The sequence below is a fragment of the Tursiops truncatus genome, chromosome 5, assembly GCF_011762595.2.
Source record: "Tursiops truncatus isolate mTurTru1 chromosome 5, mTurTru1.mat.Y, whole genome shotgun sequence".
Lineage (NCBI taxonomy): Eukaryota > Metazoa > Chordata > Mammalia > Artiodactyla > Delphinidae > Tursiops > Tursiops truncatus.
In genome coordinates, this window is record NC_047038.1 from 30,326,057 (window position 1) to 30,347,604 (window position 21,548).

At 42.9% G+C, this 21,548-nt stretch overlaps 1 protein-coding gene and 1 long non-coding RNA gene across 7 annotated transcripts in view; one reads left to right on the forward strand and one right to left on the reverse strand.

Annotated features, from left to right (window-relative positions):
• The window catches only part of SEC24B (SEC24 homolog B, COPII coat complex component), a 92,567-nt gene extending 89,334 nt beyond the window's left edge, over positions 1–3,233 (reverse strand). For all 5 annotated transcript variants that reach the window (XM_073804996.1, XM_033856788.2, XM_033856787.2 and 2 more), the window contains exon 1: positions 3,101–3,233. In XM_073804996.1, coding sequence (XP_073661097.1) covers positions 3,101–3,227 — 127 coding nt within the window. In that variant the 5' untranslated portion in view covers positions 3,228–3,233. The remainder of the gene's footprint in view (positions 1–3,100) is intronic.
• Positions 3,234–3,598: 365 nt separating this feature from the next.
• The window catches only part of LOC109548743 (uncharacterized), a 92,950-nt gene continuing 75,000 nt past the window's right edge, over positions 3,599–21,548 (forward strand). For both annotated transcript variants that reach the window (XR_012331909.1, XR_012331910.1), the window contains exon 1: positions 3,599–4,202. This is a non-coding gene — a long non-coding RNA (uncharacterized lncRNA). The remainder of the gene's footprint in view (positions 4,203–21,548) is intronic.

The following is a 21,548-nucleotide window of genomic DNA, read 5'->3' on the forward strand; positions in this document are numbered from 1 at the left end:
TACCAGGATATTATTCACTCAGTCTCCCCTTGTTTGAGGACTCAGTTTTGGAAGGACTCTCAAAAGGCAGAGTAAAAGTTGAAAAATGTTCAACTAACACTTCATATGAAAATACAAATAATTCTAAACCGCCCACATGGTGCTCAATGAAAAACTAAAGTACAGAAATATAACTTCAAGGAAGGAAGTTTAAGAAGAAATATTTCAAAGACTCAAAGAAGTCAAATTCTATCTTCAAATAAATGGGGGAAAGCATGTTAACAATTAAACATAGAAAATAAGGAAAAGTAATAATGAAGGCCCGATTTCTGCCTCCCTACCCTTTCCAATATCAAAGTTTCTAATAAGAGACTTCTTAGAGTCTGTTAATAGAAAGAGATTGGACTTGGAACTAGAAGACTGTATTAGACTTCATTTAACAAATGTTTAATGAGACTATAACTTGTTCTAGGCCCTGAATATACAGCAGTGAACAGGAGGCAGGCTGCTACCCTCAAGAAGCTTATACGGGCATTGGTGAAAAACACCCACCCAAAACTTTCTGGATCTGTTCAATTAGAGAAGTGAACTAGGTGTTTTACAGACTGTGTTCCCAAAACACCTGGACCTCCACCTCTATTTTAACCACAACAGCTCTGCTTTTTTCTGATTTCTATAGCAGGGCTCTGCAGGAAAACAAATCTGTTTTTAAAAATGTTTGATAACCGCTAAGCTAAGTGATCTCTAAGTACCATTCCAGTTTTACAACTCTGTCTTCTGTGATGCTTCAAACTCGTACTTCTGACCTATTTCTTTTTCACCGTGCTGGAATTCCACAGAGATATATTAAAAGGCAAACTAGTTTACGTGGGGCTAAAGAATCAACCACAAACCTGAATGACTGCTTAATCGTTATCTATGGGTGCCAAATACCATATAGCAAAAATTACTTTCTTCTAAGATTAACAAACAAAACAAAAACAGATTTTATCTTGTTATTTACCTACTTAAGCTACTTACTTTTACAAAAAACAAACAAAAATTAACTCTAGTTCTTTATCTTAATTTCTAAATTCCTTAGCATTTAAGGCCTTTCTGTAACTTGGCCCCTTTTAGGTATTCTTGGGTTTTCCCTCTCACCCAACACCCTTTCTGCCTCTTAGTTTCTAAATTTTGAGACTTCTGTTCATGTCCTTGAGATAGCTCTCCTCTCCTATCCATCCCTGTCAAATCCCTCAAGGTCATAACCAACTCAAATATCACCAAAATACACGTCAATTTACAAGAAAGGCAGGGATTCTGTCTTTTCTACTAGGCTAACCTTGAGCCCCCAACTGGCAAGCATGCAAAAAATGTTGAAATGAATTATGTCAAAGTAACGATTATAAACAGCAGAAATCAAGCATCATCTATTTTTGGCTTCTAAATGTATTAACTGATTTGTTTTTACATATTTAACCGCCTGATCACAACTGATATCCTGCCATTCCTTGAGCGTTCACAAAATTTGTTAAGGCTGAGGTAAATACTTGCCACTCTAAAAACTGTACACTAAGACAATAATGCATACTCAGAAAATCAAGACACAATCCTTGGATCACTATTAATCATGGATTTAAAATATTCTAAAAGACGTGGGATCGCTTCCTAAATTATCATGTTCTAGTTCCTCCACACACAAAGCTATTCTAAAAACAAAACAAAAACAAGAATTTATATCAAGTTTAACAAGAACAAAACCTGCTCACAAATAATATCTTCATGTATGTTCAGGACAGAAGTACAAAACCTACTACACTGTTCACATTCAAAACCCATAGAGTAAACAATGACCAGTGAAAGTAAAGCACGTAATACTGACAAGTATGGCTGATCCAAAGGATAAGGCTAAGCCATCACGTTTGACTTATGAAAAAAAATCAACTTCTGGTTCTCAGGATAAACGATAAACTGCAAGCTTGAAAAGTATCAGTTATAAAATTTAGATGCTGGCTGAACTGGTTTATAAAGTCTAGTAAGTTTTCATTTCACAGATTGGATAAAATAGGTCAGTCCAACAACCATTTTTAAAGAGTACCAGCAGACCTTGCTCTCTTTTACAGAGAACCAGACATATTCTTAAGTATTCAGTCCATCACTTTCGAGAGTTCTCATCTAAAATGTTATCGTCTATAAAGGGAGGCCCCCTCTCCCCCGGCCCCAGCCACGAACATTCCAAACCTCAAGATGAGGGAATACTAGAACCGATCATTTTTCAGCTGAAACTCGCGCATCCCCAAAGCCCGCGACCTTAGTATGAAAGCGCTTTCACGGTGCATTGGCTGCTGCCGGTATGAAGGCCTTGCCTCAAACAGGGCCAACTCTGGCACGTTTTTGTGTTTTTGAAAGTGAAGCTGGGGGGGGGGGGGGCGGGGAGGGGAACACCCAGATCTAAAAGTATTCGTTTAAATCCGTTTGACACCTGCTCCCTTTCAAACACGACCAGCAAACTCCAAACGCTCGAGTAGCGGCCGCAGCAGCAATGACAGATCTTGAGGCCGAACTGGGTCAGGGTTACAGTTACACTTGTGTTGCATCTTTACACCCTTTGTCTACAAACTTGGGCACTAACTTCAGTTCCCTTCCAGGCAGCGTGCTCGCCGGGCCTCAGAAATCAGAGCAATTTTCCTGAGACAGGAAGGGCACAACCCTCCCAGCTCCATGGCTACACCAGCCTTCCACGGACCACGCACTCTGCGGCCTCGGCTTTTCGGCCGGTATCTGGGCGAAGGGGTCGCCCGTGGAAACTCCCCTGCGCCCGGGCTGGATAAAAGGGATTTCACGCGGTGTCTGGTCTCCCCCTTTTCTATGGCCCCTACTCGTCCCCGTGGTTTCGGGCCCGGGGTCACACTACAGAGACAGCCCTGCTCCCTGATTCCCTGGGCCGGCCCCCGGGCCGGGCCGCCCCTCCCCCCCAGCCCCCCCAAACCCCCGGGGCCGACCCCCGCCTCGTGCCGCCCCCCACCCCGCCCCGGCAGCCGCCCCCCCTCCCACCGCCCTCCCTCCCGCCCCGCCCGATTCGGCCGCGCAGGCTGCCCCGCCAGCACTAGGCCCCGCGCTCCGCCCCGGCCGCCCTCCTCACCGTTCTGCTGGTGAGGCCCCGGGCCCGGGCCCGCGGGCGCGGCGGCTCCTGAGGCGGCGGCTCCGCCAAGCTTGGGCGGGATCCGGGAGCTGGCGGCCGGATGAGGTGACCCGGCGGGGGCCGACATGACGGCACTGCGGGCGGCGGCCGCGGCTCCGCTTCGGGTAGTTGGGCGGAGGGAAGGGAAGGGAAGGCGGAGCCGGAGCGGCGAGAGGAAGAGGAAGGAACGCGCCCGGCGTCACCGACGGAGTCACCCGGGACCGTGGCTGGAGTGCTCGCGCTCCGCCCTGGAGCCTAGCTCGGCCGCTGCGGGCGCCGGAACCCCTCCCGGCCCTGCCCCGCCGCCGCCTCGAGCCCCGAGACGCGGGACTCCCACCCCGCGGGTCGCTCCCGGCAGGCGCTGACTGTGCGAGCCGCAGCGGCCCCTGCAGGCGGAGCCCGGCGCGCCCAGGCCGGAGGCGGGGCGCGGGGCGGCAGCCTCCCAGCCAGCCCTGCGACCTCGGGCCCGGGCTGACCTGCTGTCGCCTCGGGGCGAAAGGGGTGGACCAGGATAGATGGCGCTGGGCCCGCTCCCACGTGGGGCGGAGGCAGGAGCGCGGCGGGCCTGGGCCGGGCGGTGCGGTGCGGGGACGGGGTTCCAGAGCTGCGGGGTGACCTCCAGAGACCAAGGCAGCGCCTGGCCGGACTGACCCCGCTCACCCTTCCTCCGAAGAGGAACCCTGGGTTTGGCTTTTTTTTTAATCTTGAGGTGTTTTCCCCCTTAATATTAAATCCTAAAGGAAATAGACATTCAAGCTCCCTGTCCGTAGGGAATTATAATCCTGGGCAAAAGAAAAAGAAATATTTCTCTATGATAAGCACAGTATCTCAATAAGAATTGAGAACTTTTCCCACTGACTTAAATCCTGGGAAAGGAAAGGGGGAAATGGAGTATAAGGGAAGCTGAAAGGCAAACTTTATCGTCCTCATGATTTTTGCCAAGAGTTGGCTCATCCTGTTGATGTTCAGAAGAGAAGCTGTAACACCCAAAGCAAGAACTCAGCGTGGTTTGTCTTCGCTTATGAAATCGTTGAATCTCTGGCCTGTCCCAGCATGTTAACTGGTAAGCAAGCCCTGGGACTGCATTACCCAAGTCGTTTTGCCATCTTGGAATCCTGAGTATGCCACAGTCATTCTGTGTTTGTTAGAAATGAAATTGTTCAAAAGCGTCGAATTCCGAATGGGATGTTGCAAGGTTGTATTTCTGGAGCGATGTCTAATTACTGAATGATTATGCCAAACATAAAGTGTGTTGTAGTCCTAGAATAATGCGAAGCTTCCCTTTAGTTGCTGCCGTGAATTAATGATACTTGGTGCTTTAACGCACCAAATGAATTACAAATAGGATTTCAGTAGTTGGATTTGTACTTTTGTTTTTGGAATTTATCTTTATTCTTATTTCCATAATTCTGATTAATTTTTCCTTTCCATTTTATACACTACACTAATAAGCAACCCAAGCAATACTTTTACATTACAATATCCAGAAGCTAAAATATACTAGTTCCTGCATGTGAAAGATGCATTAAGCCAAATTCTTAGGTTTAAAAGCCAATAATTTTGTTAAATGTAAATTTTCAGAATCTTTAGAGAAAATTACACTGTACAGATATTATAACACAATCCTGTCCTAGAAAGCAATATCCCATTAATAAAACTACTTGAATTTTTTAACATTTTAGGTAGATAATTTCAAAGAAATACAAAGTAAGAGAAAGTAGTATAATGGACCATATATACTCATCAGCCAGCGTCAACATTTGTCAGTTCAGGGCTAATCTTGCTTATCTATACTGGCACCAACATCCACTCTCCCGAGATTAAGTTTTTTTCTTTTTGGCTGCACTGTGCAGCATATGAGATCTTAATTCCCCGACCAGGGATCAGTTCCACTGCCCCCTGCAGTGGAAGTGTGGAGTCTTAACCACTGGACAGCCAGGGAAGTCCCTTCTGAGATTATTTCGAAATGAATTTCAGACATATCATTTTATCAGTAGGTATTCAACATGTATCTCTAAATGTATAACATAAACACAATACCGTTATTATACCTAAAATCATTAAAAATAATTCATTAGTATCATCAAATATACAGCCCACAATTGTCTTTTGTAATAGTTTGTACTTTCTGGGTTTTAGGATTTTCAACAATACATCATCCATCTACACAAAATGGGCAAGCACTTTTCTACAGCATTTCCAGCTTTTCCGCAAAAACCTAAGCCCCCGCATAAGCAAAAGACCACACTCTGCTTCATCGAGAATATTACACGATTACAGATTCCAATGCTGCCTTTGAAAAATGGCTCAGAGAAAAGCCCTGTATTAAGGGCTGCTATTATAAGGGTAAGGGAATAACGAGCCAATTGGCTTTCTGTCCTTGGAATGTATCCTCTTGGGCAGGGGTCCCCAACCCCCGGGCCACGGACTGGTACCTGCCGCTCCCCATCGCTCTCATTACCGCCTGAACCATCCCCCCGACCCGCTGCCTCGTCTGTGGAAAAATTGTCTTCCACGAAACTGGTCCCTGGTGCCAAAAAGGTTGGGGACCGCTGCTTTGGGGTATAAGAAGCCCATTTTAATCACAGGTATATGGACTGAAGTTGAGCCCCGTCTCTTTAGGGGAGACTCCTAAAGAAGGACGGGGACTCTGTGTTTTAACCCATCTTCCCCACAGTCTTTATCACCTAAGCTCTTTCCACCTGTCTGCTAATTCACCGTGGTATTTTCTAGCATGCTTGTAAGAATCTTTTGCATGACAGATCCTACAACCTTTATGAAGATATGTTATTTCACTCTACTAAGTCCCATGACTGCTATCGGTGAAGAAAATGAGGAATAGGATGAAGGATTGAATGAATGCTTACCATGTACCAGGCACTGTGCTAGTCACTTTAGATATATTCCCCCCCCATTTAGTCCTCACAATAACTCTATTGGATATTTTTCTTATCCCCATTTTACCAGAGGAAACTAAGGCTTATATAGAGTTCAAGTAATCTTAGTAAAAATCATGAACCTGTAAATGGCAGAACCAGAGCTCAAACCAAAGTCTGTTTAGCTCCAAAGTCTTTGCTCTATTCACTACGTAGTATACTTGATTAATTTACATTTTTCTTCATAAAGCTATGCTAATTATTATGTACTATTTTGCTTGTCAAAGGATTTTCAGTTTTACATATTTAGAATTTGTTCCAGTGACATTTAGAATGGCAAATATCAAAGTGTTTGAAATGCAAGTTCTCAGGTCCCACCACAGACCTACTGAACTCTGGAGATGCGACCCAATAGCAAGCTTTCCTGGTGTTTCTGATGCACAAGAAAATTTGAGGACCACTGCTTTGAATCGCAAAGTTAAGCTGAATTGGTTCATTCTTTTCAACATCAGGAAACGATGGTCCTTTTCTTCAGGACATTTCTCCAATCTTTTGCCAGTCATTAAAAGTGATACTTTGTTCCAGGAGCGTCAAATATGGTAGCGTCAATCTTAATTGTTTCGATGGGCTATGTGAAGATAAATGCTGTTGCCCAGTTTGTGTTCAATGGGAAAAAGTGCTATAATTGAAAGTAAGCCCTGCCACAGGTGCAGGAGGGACATTTTTGCTGAATGTCAAATTCTGACACACGTATCACTATTTGTCACCCCCAATTTAGGACTCACATTCTCTGTAACAGAAGTTGTGGGAGCCTTGGACAACTGAACACCTCTTTTTATCTCAAAAAATGCTAATCCAGGTCCTTCTCTGTTGTACCTGGCTTCCCATCTTCCTCAGCTTTTTTTTTTTTCCCTCTAGTTTTTAAATTACATGTGACCTTTGTAGAATACCTTTCCTCTTTCAGTGGCATTCCCTATTAGATGTACCTCTCCCAATATGAAGACATGATTTTCTTCTTTCCTCTCCTTTTTCTGATCTCTTTACACATTTATTGCATTTTTAGTAGGCCAGGTATTGAGGATACAAAGATTAATAGGATGTAATCTGTCCCTGAAGATCCTATGCAGGATCCTTTACATATAATCCTACTTTCTTATATTTATTTCTTGATTTTTTTTCTATAAACTTGTGTTATTTTTTTCTCACATTCCTTGTGAATCTTTGTTTCTCCTTTTTATTAGGGCCAGCTGTCCCCAACCTTTTTGGCACCAGAGACCAGTTTTGTGGAAGATAGTTTTTCCACAGACAGGGTGGGGGCGATGGGGGATGGTTCAGGCGGTAATGCAAGCAATGGGGAGGGATGGGGAGGGATGGGGAGGGACGGGGAGGGACGGGAAGCGGCAGATGAAGCTTCACTTGCTCACCCGCTGCTCACCGCCTGCTCTGCGGCCCGGTTCCCAGCAGGCCATGGACCGGTACTGGTCCGTGGCCCGGGAGTTGGGGACCCCAATTAGGGCATTCTAAGTTGAGTTCCAGGACATATTATGATGGGAAGAAATAATTTCTCTGATGTTCATATCTTTTGATCACTTATGTTGATGTAATTTAACTATCATTTAAGTCTCAACTGTCTAAGGCAAACTAAGATCCTAAAAGAAAAAAAGAAAGGTGGGATTTTTAGGCAAATAATTACCACATAGTCAGCCTACGTGCAAAAGTGCACTTACAGAAAATTCTCTCAAGTTCTCACTTAGAATATTTGGCTATTATTTTAGCTATACCGTAATTTCTGTAGTTATCCACTTATCCAGCCCCCAGCAGGTTAGAAACAATGAATCACGAGGCAGGAGAAGGAAACACTGTTGATATAGGCACAGTGAGAGCAGCAATCACCATCAGAATATTGAAAAAATGGAAGAACTTAAATGCACAGCAGTCTGGGGCAATTAGTTAAATTGAACAACCCTGTATATTACACTGAGAATATGATAAACATAGCCCACAGGTCTCTACCATCTGAGAGTTTCTTACCTGGTATTCTGAAGGGCATTGACAGCAGGGATATACAACCCATTTTTAGAACCTTATAAACTCTTTTACATATGAACAGGTTAGGTTCCCAAAGCTCCTTGTTCATAAGTCCCAATATTCACAAATCCAGGGTAAACTCTCCTAGGCCACAAGTGTATTTCCACCAAACAGAAAAGTGAGCTTTTTTTCCCCCCCCTTTTCCTTTTTTTTTTCTGGCTGTGCCACATAGCTTGCAGGATCTTAGTTCCCCACCAGGGATTGAACCCAGGCTCCCAGCTGTGGAAGCTTAGATTCCTAACCACTGGACTGCCACTTTTGGGAATTCCCAAAAGTGAGCTTCTTTGAAGCTTTAGAACCAAGCTTACGCTTCTCTTTTTGTTTTGCTGATATAAGATGTAAAGTGATGCTTCTCAAAATTTAATGTGCCTATGAATCACTTGAGGATCTTGTTAAAATGCAAATTGTGATTTGGTAGGTTTGGGAAGGCCTGAGATTCTGAAATTCTAGCCAGCTCCCAGGTGATGCTGATGCTTCTGATCCTGGACCACACTTTGAGCAGCAAGGTTCCAAAGGGCATCTTTTCATTTACATTTGAAAGTCCATTGAGGGAAGGAATGCCCCTCTTTGCAATCCTAAGGGAACCTCTTAGTAGCTATAGTGTATTCCCATCGTTCCTGTTGATGTACAGATTAAAATGGGTCTGGAATTTCCCTGGCTTTCTACACGAGCAGTACTTTCTTAGGCCTTTAAGATACTGAAACACCTAATGGGTTAATGGGTGCCCAATGTTGACACTGATCATCTTGCCAACCATTCAACAATGTTTCCATTTTGCCAATTCCTTTTCCTCTTGCTGGTTATTGTTTGTTGTAGAAAGATGGTGTATTAGCTCAGGCGGCTGTAACAAAATACCATAGCCTGGTTAGCTTAAACAACAGAAATTTATTTTCTCACAGTTCTGGAAGCTGGAAGTCTGAGATCAGGGTGCCAGCATGGTCAGGTTCTGGTGAGAGCCCTCTTCCTGGCTTGCAGACCTCCACCTTCTCATTGTGTTCTCACACGGTGAAGGGAGAGCTATCTCTCTGGTGTCTCTTCTGTTTTTTTAAAAAATTTTTATTCATTTATTTATTTATTGTTGGCTGCGTTGGGTCTTCATTGCTGTGCATGGGCTTTCTCTAGTTGCGGCGAGCAGAGGCTACTCTTCGTTGTGGTGCGTGGGCTTCTCATTGCGGTGGCTTCTCTTGTTGCAGAGCACGGGCTCTAGGCACGCGGGCTTCAGTAGCTGTGGCTCACGGGCTCAGTAGTTGTGGCTCACAGGCTCTAGAGCACAGGCCGCGGCTTAGTTGCTCCGCGTCATGTGGGATCTTCCTGGACCAGGGATCAAACCCGTGGCCCCCACGTTGGCAGGCAGATTCTCAATCACTGCGCCACCAGGGACTTCCCTTCCTACAGGGGCACCAGTTCTATCAGATCATGGTTCTACCTTCTGACCTCATTTAACCTTAATCACCTCCTCAAAGGCCCTGTTTCCATTACAGGCACATGAGGGATGGTGGTGGTTAGGGCTTCAACATACGAATGTAGAAGCAACACAGTTCAGAACCAGAGGGGGCCTTTAGGTGACCCCCGATGCGCCTCTTCTTCGGCTGCAACACACTGTTTACTTATCCAGGAAAAATACTCTTATTTTCCAGCTCTGCTATGACATGAAAGGGCTGGGAAGCTCTACCCTAGACGAAAATTAGTTTGTACAATCTTTAGTGCCATCTGCTGGAAGCAGGTAAAGTTGATATACTGTTGCTCAGTATTTTAAAAAAAAAAAGGGCTGATTTTTTAAAATGAAACTTTGTAAGTTAAAATATCATAAGGAGTGTTTCTGTTTTACAGAAGATTAAGTTAATTTTTCTGTTACTACTTGAAAGGATAAACTTCAATTACGTGAAAAAAATCTGTTGTGTGAAACACAATTCCCTATTCAAAAAATGCCAGATTAAAAACATGTCGAAGATACCAATTCATTTAGAGAGCCATACTTTTAAAAAACACTATGACGGCAAGATGTCTAAAAAGCTTGCCATATAAAAAATGTCCAGGAATTTGGGGGATTTGGACTAGAGAAGAAAAGACCAGGCAAAATGATAAACTTCCTAAAAGCTTTGAAAGCTTTCTTCTGAAGAGTGGTAAGCCTGTTGCTTCAGATGTCAGAACAAGGACAAATGAGTTGAATTTTGATACATGAAATACTTTCAAGCACAGATCCTGGAGAAGGTATCCCCACACTGGGGGGGAGGTTTAGCTACTTTCTCCTAATTCCAGATTCCATAGCCTGTCATTCTATTTGTCATTTGGATTTCATTTAGTTTGATATTTTCAGTAATTAAGAAACCTTTATTAATATCCTTAAAGTCTTCAAAGGCATATCCAACTCTAATTCCTGTAAAATTTAAATCTCTGTCATGGGCTAAATTGCATCCCCTCATAATTCATATGTTGAAGTTCTAACCCCTGATAACTCAGAATGTGACTGTATTTGGAGATAGGACCTTTAAAGAGGTAATTAAGGTAAAATGAGGTCATATGAATGGGCCCTAATCCAATCTGGCTGGTGTCCTTATAAGAAGATGAAAGATCATGTGAGGACACACAGAGAGAAGATACTATCTGCAAACTATCTGCAAACCAGGGAGAGAGGCCTCAAAAGAAACCCACCCTGCTGAAACCTCGATCTTGGACATCTAGTTTCCAGAACTATGAGAAAATACATTTTTATTGTTTTAAGTTACCCAGTCTGTGGTATTTTGTCATGGCAGCCCTAGTAAACTAAACAATGTCCTTCCTGTGAGGTCCTTCCTTTCCTCTATATTATATTCAGGTATTGAAGTAGAGTTTCTTTACTTTCTTGGTTCATAATCTCTTTCAAGAAGGTTTTTTTTTTTTCTTCTTATAATAGCCTTCTTCTTCACTAATGAAAAGTAGAAATCAAGTAGATTCCTATGCACAGTTGCTGTGTAATAGACTAAAATAGTCCTTATCACATGCTAGCAAGCATATAATATTATAGGGCTTAAGCTACAGGAAACTTGGTACAAGAGAGAGTTATTTTAAACAAGAATTTCTCCCAGGAAGTTTTCTCCTTTTAAATATAACAAGGTAGGGAATGTAGGCAAACATTCAGGAAAAGAGAAATACACATTCCAGGGGATGCCACGTGCTTCTTACCAAGAAGAGAAGAATAACCAGGAGACCTCCAGCCGTCCTCTGGGTGTGGCTGGTACACAGGGACACTGGAACCCATGGCTTCTCACTTTTACATCATGTGGGAAGAAGGTAGTGAACAAAGTGGAAGCAAAGTCCCTCTGAGGGACTGGGGGATTGAAAGAGCAGTAGGAGATTTTAGCTATCATGAGTAAGGAACTTCGGAGAGAGGAAATATATACAGAGGTATTGTAAGAAGCTTTCCTTTCTGCTTTTTCAGTGAAAGGCCTCTGTATTACATCTCTAAGGAAACTTATAATAATAAAGATCTTTATTATTTATCAAAACCAGTGCCATTATCTTCTAATGAGACTCCCCACAGACACTGGATCACATGGTACCCGGTTGTAGATTGAACAAGCTTAATCCAAAAAGGATCTCTAGGCCTAGCTGTTCTTATTTCCTGAGATTTATGATAGATGAGTAAAGTGGGGATTTCCTGTCTAGTTTCCAAGACAAAAAAAATGCTTACTCCAATGAAGCTATAAGTTGCATAACTGAAGCGTATAATCCGTATACTTTGTCCATAACTAAGAGCTGGGGAGCCAGCGGTTCTGAGATCTATTAGTTTCTCCCCCCTCATCTGAAGTTTGGAAAATATGTGCTTTGAGACACACTCTGAGCTGAGGTGGCATTTCTTCTGTGTGTGTACTATGTTGTTGTATTCAGCCTACCAGGCTAAAGAAACCAAAAATTGTAATGGCTGCACAGACATGAGTTCCTGAGTTCTTTGTAGACATAAAATATGTAAATTTTGATAGTTAACCTGCACACATAAACCATAGGCACAGTCATAATTCTGTTGCAAGAATTCTGTTGCATTTATCATGAGGCAAAAATGATAACACTATACAAATGACTATGGTTAATAAGTCACATGTTCACTTTCAAAATAAGGTAGAAATTGGAGGCAAAAATAATAATTGTTGCTATTGTTTGAGCACCTACCAAGAGCCAGGCATTGTTTTAGGTTCATTAAAATATTATTTCCACAAAATAGTAGACATTTAAAAAATAATTCTCAGGTTGAGAAATATGAAACTCAAAATGATTAAGAAACTCTCCCCAAGCTCACAATTATCCTAATAATTCAGTGAGTGGGATGAGACATGGGGGAAGTCATAGAGGAAGAAGGGATGGTTGCCTGAAAGACTCCAGAATCCAAGTGCAAAAGTAGCTGACCCAGTTTCCAGCAGCTGATGAGGTCTGTGAAGAGGATATTCTCTCATGTGCCTTAGTTGGGTGAGAAAAAGCGTAAGAGATTTCAAGCATGTAGAGGAATGCCACTTTCTACTCCTCCCCCAGCCAAGCACTTCCATGAGCAGATTACTGAGAACTTAAAAAATATATCTTAGCAAACTTTACCCAAGCAGATGTTCAGTACCATTTTGTTTCATTGAAAAAAATCACCAGAAAATGTAATCTAGTTAGAGTACTAAAAACACGGTCATTAACATATCTTTCTAAAAGTTTTTTTTTTAATTAGGCTTTTTGAAAAGCCCAATATCTAAGGCTCTAAAATGCAACAACCCTCCTCCATTTAACAATTAGGTTTAAAAAAGATAGAAAGCAACGTCCCCACAGCCCTTTGTCTTGATTAATTTTCTCCTTTGTGGTATAAACTGTTGGTGGGCTTCCATTGCCATCTGGTGGACAATGTGTAGGTGTGCCTAGAGAGATGTGATTAATAAGAGGTTTGTGTTTTGTGCAGTTGATCTGAAAGGAATGCACAGAAATAAAAAAACTAGATGGATAAAAAATGGTTTATTTCTTCGTAGAAAGGGGAACAGTTTTTAGGTGTTGGATTACAAATTAGGATGATACGGAACCAAAGTAATTAAAATATTCTTTAACTAATTTTGCTAGACTCCTTCAGCTCCACACTCCATAGTATAGAACACCGTGGACCAACTTAAATAAAGATATTTATACAGCGATCTCATTTGAAAGGACAGGAAATTCTGTATCTACATCCATTTCTATTTCTACAACCTCACTTCTCCTACACCTAAAATTTCTGATAATTGTTTTATTTCTTTTAGTTTAAAAATGCAGATAATCCTTACAGGTGTAACACATCTGTAAAGGGCTAGGGCAGAGATGTGGTTGGGGAATGTGTGTAGCAGAGGAAAAGCAATGGGTCGTGCTAGTCCTGGAGCAGTTCCAGCTCTGCCTTTAAACAACACATGGTCAGATTTCACTTGGTGGTAGGTTGGCCCTGGGGCCCATTCTGGTCAATGAGTTATGAGTTAAGATTTTTTTAAAAGTCCATATGATTTTAAGAAAGTAGATAACAGTTGATATGAGGCAGCAGAGCTGATGATCAAATCCATAAAATTCAGTGGGTTTTTTTTTTTTTTGGTTAATTTCCTTTGTCATTTTTCCATTAGTAAAACAAATGAGACATTAAATATACAGCTTGCTCAATGTCATCCTCTCCTATAATAAATATAGGACAAGTGGTATGAGATGTGATAAACTATACATACTTACAAGAACATATTTAGCTACATTGAAAAATGCTGCCTTTCAAAGTGGTCAGTTTGGATAATGATATGCTGCTAGATGCAAAACACACTAGAAATCATAAGCCTCCATTGTCCCCAGCTCCAGTGCCTTCACCTGCAGGCCAGCCTTCACCAATTGGTCAGACATAACTGAGCAAGATGGGAGCTACCGAAGGAGCTGCTGAAGGAGCCTCTGCCCCATAAGTGGCCGTATCTGATGTGACTAGGGATGAGATCTAGGACCTTCGTGTCCACCGAGTCACATCAGACCTGACCCTACACTGCCTACATTGGACTGCTGACTATTAAATCTAGGGCCAACGCTATAGTTGTTTAGGATCCTTCCTCCCCCCGAGACATGGTTTCCTCCTCTTAAACTCTGACCTGGGTGGGTTGTGTAGTGGATAATGTAGTAGGTTCTTTCTGTCTAGTTCTTTAGTTTCCTATCCTTCCTAACCTCTATCCCCTACTGATCCATTGCTGCAGTTACAGGGATAACTCTTAGCCATGCTTTTGCTGCAAGACCCTGCAGTTGAGTGGACCAGGAGTAGGCACTTGACACAAACTGGGTAAATCAAAGTCCCTTCACTCTCAGTGTGGGGCTGGATAAAATAATTCAATCTCAGTTTGGAACCTCTCTTGAATGGAGGATCTGTAAATTCTGGAGCTGTAGGAGGCCATTGCCAACCTTAGGGAAAGGCTTTTGTTTTTTGGTTTTTTTGGCCTCGTGGCTTGTGGGATCTTAGTTTCCCTACCGGGGATCCAACCCTCACCCCCTGCACTGGAAGCTCGGAGTCCTAACAACTGGACCTCCAGGGAAGGAATTCCCAGGAATGCTTTTCAACAGCATTTCCCTCCCTTACCTTGTGATTCCATCATTGTTATCAAGGAAGAAAAGAAAGGAAGAAAAGGATGAAGGAATGAATGAAAGGCCACTGTGAGTGGGAGGATGGAAGCAGAGGATGTGCAGGAGGGTAGGGACAGAGAATGCTCTTGCCTGCAATGAAGGGCCTGATTCCAGCTCACTCCAGAGTTTCCACAGCAGCCCTACTCCTAATAGGAAGAAACTTCCCCCTTTCCATTTAAGCTAATTTGCTTCTTGTAGTCAAATGAGTTTAAAACAGTACTCCCCCAGGTTCTTGCATGCCTCCTGATAAAGTTATAAAAGGAAGTGTCTTCAGACACAGTTCAAAAGCCAATCCTGAAACAGTCTTACTATAGTTTAATCACCTTTTATGAGTTTGGTGACATTTTATACAGCAAATATTTAGAAAATGCTTAGTCTGTGGAATACACAGTGCTTGTCAATCATAGTAGTAGGAGCTAATGGTTTCTTGGGGAGAGGAAATAACATACAAAAATAATAATAGTTAATAAGTGCCTTGATGGAAGTATAACAAAAGTGATTTGGGACAGAGAAAAGAGCAATTTATTAAGATTAAAAAAAATTTATCAAATGCTGAAATGCTAACAATGTGCTGAGAAGTGTGTTATGATCCGGAGATATGGTGAGGAATAAAACATAATCTCATAGTTTAAGGAGCTTGAATTTTATCACAAGGATAAGTGCAAATGCATTTAGCGGCCAAAGGAGCACCTAACCATGTGTTTAAGGGGCAGATTTGAGAAGGCACCCAGAAGAGGAGATATCTAAATTGATATTGAAAGGTATAAATGTTAAGTAGGATTAGATGAAGATGGGTTAGAAGAAAAAACCTCATAGAGGAAACTTGCAAATACAAAAAGCTGGTGTTGAGACAGTTCTCTTAGCAGCATCAGACATTGACTCTCAGATTCTGTTACCCCCCACTTTTCTGTTTTTCCTCTTACCTGTCTGACTCCTTTTTTTTTTTTTTGAGATATAGTTGATGCACAATATCATATAAGTTACAGGTGTACAACATAGTGTTTCACAATTTTTAAAGGTTATACTCCATTTATAGTTATTATAAAATATTGGCTATATTTGTGTGTTGTACAATATCCTTGTAGCTTATTTATTTTATACATAGTAGTTTGTACCTCTTAATCCCATACCCCTCTCTTGCCCTTCCCCTCTTCCCTCTCCCCATTGGAAACCACTAGTTTGTTCTCTATACCTGAGTCTATTTCCTTTTTGTTATATTTACGAGTTTATTGTATTTTTTTGGATTCCACATATAAGTGATATCATAGAGTATTTGTCTTTCTCTCTCTGACTTATTTCACTTAGCATAATGCCCTCCATAATACCTTTTCCTCTTACCTGTCTGGCTCCTTCTCAGTCTTCTTGGTCCTGAGTTCCTTTCCCTTCTCTTTCCTCACTCCCTTGCTAGGAGCATTTGACTAACAAGTCCACATCTTGAGACCTGAGCTGTGGTCAGTGAGTCCTGTTGACCAGCTGAGGTCTGTGCCCTCCATCAAGTTCTCTGTCACCCAGTGGTGGGGCTGCTGTGGCTCATGTCCTGTAGCAGTTCCGTTGCCACGAGAAGGTTGAAGGTTCCTGTGACAGCCACACATCTCCTTGGAGTTATGCATCTCAACCTTGGTGTGGGAGGCCTCTCAATTTTGAATTTTCCTTCCTTATTCACCTCGCATTAATGTTAAAGGTGGTAGCTGCTATCTGCAGGTGCCATTTCTGTACCTCTTAGAATCCTCTTTTATCTCCTTTAGTAGCTCACTACATTCTACTACTTTACAGTCGTTTATACTAAACTTTTCCATTTAAATAACTGATATGGTTTTTGTCTCCTGATTGGACCTTGGATGATAGAATGTGGCAGCTCAGGGGTCCCCAACCCCCGGGCCATGGACCAGTACTGGGCTGTGGAACCAGGCCTCACAGCAGAAGATGAGCGGCAGGCCAGTGAGCAAAGCTTCATCTGTATTTATAGCTACTCCCCATCACTCGCATTACCGCCTGAGCTCCACCTCCTGTCAGATCAGCGGTGGTGTTGGATTCTTATAAGAGTGCGAACCCTACTGTGAACTACATATGCAAGGGATCTAGGTTGTGCATTCCTTATGATAATCTAATGCCTGATGATCTGAGGTGGAGCTGAGGCAGTGATGCTAGCATGCTGGGGAGCGGCTGCAAATACAGATTATCATTAGCAGAGAGGGTTGACTGCACAGAGAACATAATAAATCAATCGCTTTCAGACTCATATTAAAACCCTATCAGTGAGGACTTCCCTGGGGGTGCAATGGTTAACAATCCACCTGCCAATGCAAGGGACACGGGTTCGATCCCTGGGAAGATCCCACATGCTGCGGAGCAACTAAGCCCATGCACCACAACTACTGAGCCTGCACTCTAGAGCCCATGTGCCACAACTACTGAGCCCGTGTGCCACAACTACTGAAGCCCACATGCCTAGAGCCCGTGCTCCGCAACAAGAGAAGCCCCTGCAATGAGAAGCCCTCATACTGCAATGAAGAGTAGCCCCCACTCTCCACAACTAGAGAAAGCCTGTGAGCAGCAATGAAGACCCAACACAGCCATAAATAAATAAATTAATTAATTAATTAAAAAAAATACAAAACCCATCAGTAACTGGAGCTTCAAGATGGCGGAGGAGTAAGACGTGGAGATCACCTTCCTCTCCACAAATACATCAAAAATATATCTACATGAGGTACTGCTACTACAGAACATGTACTGTTGCTGGCAGAAGACCTCAGACTTCCCAAAAGGCAAGAGACTCCCCACGTACCTGGGTAGGGCAAAAGAAAAAAGAAAAAACAGAGACAAAAGAATAGGGATGGGACCTGCACCTCTGGGAGGGAGCTGTGAAGGAGGAAAAGTTTCCACACACTAGGAAGCCCCTTCACTGGTGGAAACAGCGGGTGGGTGGGGGGGAAGCTTCGGAGCCACAGAGGAGAGCACAGCAACAGGGGTGCAGAGGGCAAAGCGGAGAGATTCCCGCAAAGAGGATCGGTGCCGACCAGCACTCACCAGCCTAAGAGGCTTGTCTGCTCACCTGACAGGGTGGGTGGGGCCTGAGGGCTGAGGCTTGTGCTTTGGAGGTCAGATCCCAGGGAGAGGACTGGGGTTAGATTCATGAACACAGCCTGAAGGGGGCTAGTGCCCCACAGCTAGCTGGGAGGGAGTCCGGGAACAAGTTTGGAACTTCCTAAGAGGCAAGACACCATTGTTTTTGGGTGCGCGAGGAGAGGGGATTCAGAGCACCGTCTAAATGAGCTCCAGAGACAGGCGTGAGCCACAGCTATCAGCGCGGACCCCAGAGTCAGGCATGAAACGCCAAGGCTGCTGCTACTGCCACCAAGAAGCCCGTGTGCAAACACAGGTCACTATCCACACTTCCCCTCCCAGGAGCCTGTGCAGCCCGCCACTGCCAGGGCCCCATGATCCAGGGACAACTTCTGCGGGAGAACACATGTCGTATCTCAGGCTGTTGCAACATCACGCTGGCCTCTGTCGCTGCAGGCTCTACCTGCATCTCATACCCCTCCCTCCCCGCGGCCTGAATGAGCCAGAGTCACCTAATCAGCTGCTACTTTAACCCCATCCTGCCTGGGCAGGGAACAGACGCCCTCAGGCGACCTACACACAGAGGCAGGACCAAATCCAAAGCTGAACCCGAGGAGCTGTGCGAACAAAGAAGAGAAAGGGAAATCTCCCCCAGCAGCCTCAGGAGCAGCGGATTAAATCTCCACAATCAACTTGATGTACCTTACATCTGTGGAATACCTGAATAGACAACAAATCATCCCAAAATTGAGGCAGTGGACTTTGGGAGCAACTGTAGACTTGGGGTTTGCTTTCTGCATCTAATTTGTTTCTGGTTGTATGTTTATCTTAGTTTAGTATTTAGAGCTTCATAGATTTATTTATTGATTTAGTTGCTCTCTTCCTTTTTTTTGTATATATATTTTATCTTTTTCTCCTTTTGTGAGTGTGTATGTGTACACCTGTTTGTGTGATTTTGTCTGTACAGCTTTGCTTTTACCATTTGTCCAGTGTTCTGTCTGTCCGTTTTTTTTTTTTTTTTTTCTTTTTAGTATAGTTTTTAGAGCTTTTTATCATTGGTGGATTTGTTTTTTTGGTTTGGTTGCTCTCTTCCTTCTTTCTTTCTTTCTTTCTTTTTTTTTCCCTCCCTTTTCTTCTGAGCCATGTGGGTGACAGGGCCGTGGTGCTCTGGCTGGGTGTCAGGCCTGAGCCTCGGAGGCGGGACATCTGAGTGCAGGACATTGGTCCACCAGAGGCCTCCCAGCCCCACGTAATATCAAATGGAAAAAGCTCTCTCAGAGATCTCCATCCCAACGCAAAGACCCAGCTCCACTCAACAATCAGCAAGCTACAGTGCTGGACACTCTATGCCAAACAACTAGCAAGACAGGAACACAACCACACCCATTAGCAGAGAAGCTGCCTAAAATCATAGTAAATTCACAGACACCCCAAAACACACCACCGGATGTGGTCCTGCTCACCAGAAAGACAAGATCGAGCTCATCCACCAGAACACAGGCACCAGTCCCCTCCACCAGGAAGCCTACACAACCCACCGAACCAACCTTACCCATGGGGGCAGACACCAAAAACAACAAGAACTATGAACCTGCAGCTTGGGGAAAGCAGACCCCAAACACAGTAAGTTAAACAAAATGAGAAGACAGAGAAATATGCAGCAGTTGAAGGAGCAAGGTAAAAACCCACCAGACCAAACAAATGAAATAGACAGTCTACCTGAAAAAAAATTCAGAATACTGATAGTAAAGATGATCCAAAATCTTAGAAATAGAATTGAGAAATTACAAGAAACGTTTAACAAACTCCTAGAAGAAAAACAGCAAACAAGCAATGATGAATGACCTAATAAACGAAATTAAAAATTCTCTAGGAGGAATCAATAGCAGAATAACTGAGGCAGAAGAACGGGTAAGTGACCTGGAAGATAAAATGGTGGAAATAACTACCGCAAAGCAGAATAAAGAAAAAAGAGTGAAAAGAGTTGAGGACAGTCTCACAGACCTCTGAAACAACACTGAACGCACCAACATTTGAATTATAGGAGTCCCAGAAGAAGAAGAGAAAAGAAAAGGGACTGAGAAAATATTTGAAGACATTATAGTTGAAAAGTTCCCTGACATGAGAGAGAAAATGGTCAATCAAGTCCAGGAAGCACAGAGAGTCCCATACAGGATATATCCAAGGAGAAACACACCAAGACACATATTGATCAAACTATCAAAAACTAAATACAGGGCTTTCCTGGTGGCGCAGTGGTTGAGAGTCTGCCTGCCGATGCAGGGGACACGGGTTCGTGCCCCGGTCCAGGAAGATCCCATATGCTGCGGAGGGGCTAGGCTCGTGAGCCATGGCCACTGAGCCTGTGCGTCTGGAGCCTGTGCTCCACAATGGGAGAGGCCACAACAGTGAGACGCCCGCGTACCACAAAAAAAAAAAAAAAAAAAAAACAACAAACAAAAACTAAATACAAAGGAAAAATATTAAAATCATCAAGGGAAAAGCAACAAATAACATACAAGGGAATCCCCATAAGGTTAACAGCTGATCTTTTGGCAGAAACTCTGCAAGCCAGAAGGGAGTGGCAGGACATACTTAGAGTGATGAAAGGGAAAAAACAGCAACCAAGATTACTCTACCTAGCAAGGATCTCATTCACATTCGATGGAGAAATTAAAACCTTTACAGACAAACAAAAACTAAGAGAAGTCAGCACCACCAAACCAGCTTTACAACAAATGCTAAAGGAACTTCTCTAGGCAGGAAACACAAGAGGAGGAAAAGACCTACAAAAACAAACCCCAAACAATTAAGAAAACGGTAATAGGAACACACATATTGATAACTACCTTAAATGTAAATGATTGAATGCTCCAATCAAAAGACATAGACTGGCTGAATGGATACAAAAACAAGACCCGTATATATGCTGTCTAGAAGAGACCCACTTCAGACCTAGGGACACATACAGACTGAAAGTGAGGGGATGGAAAAAAGATATTCCATGCAAATGGAAATCAAAAGAAAGCTGGAGTAGCAATTCTCATATCAGACAAAATAGACTTTAAAATAAAGACTATTACAAAAGACAAAGAAGGACACTACATAATGATCAAGGGACCAATCCAAGAAGATATAACAATTGTAAATATTTAGGTACCCAACATAAGAGCACCTCAATACACAAGGCAAATGCTAACAACCATAAAAGGGGAAATTGACAGTAACACATTCATAGTTGGGGACTTTAACACTCCACTTTCACCAATGGACAGATCATCCAAAATGCAAATAAATAAGGAAACACAAGCTTTAAATGACACATTAAACAAGATGGACTTAATTGATAGTTACAGGACATTCCATCCGAAAACAACAGAATACACTTTCTTTGCATGTGCTCATGGAACATTCTCCAGGATAGATCATATCTTGGATCACAAATCAAGCCTTGGTAAATTTAAGAAAATTGAAATCGTATCAACTATCTTTTCCAACCACAACACTATGACACTAGATATCAATTACAGGAAAATATCTAAAAAATACAAACACATGGAGGCTAAACAATACACTACTAAATATCCAAGAGATCACTGAAGAAATCAAAGAGGCAATAAAAAAAATACCTAGAAACAAGTGACAATGAAAACATGACGACCCAAAACTTGTGGGATGCAGCAAAGGCAGTTCTAAGAGGGAAGTTTATAGCAATACAATCCTACCTCAAGAAACAACAAACATCTCAAAAAAACAACCTAACCTTA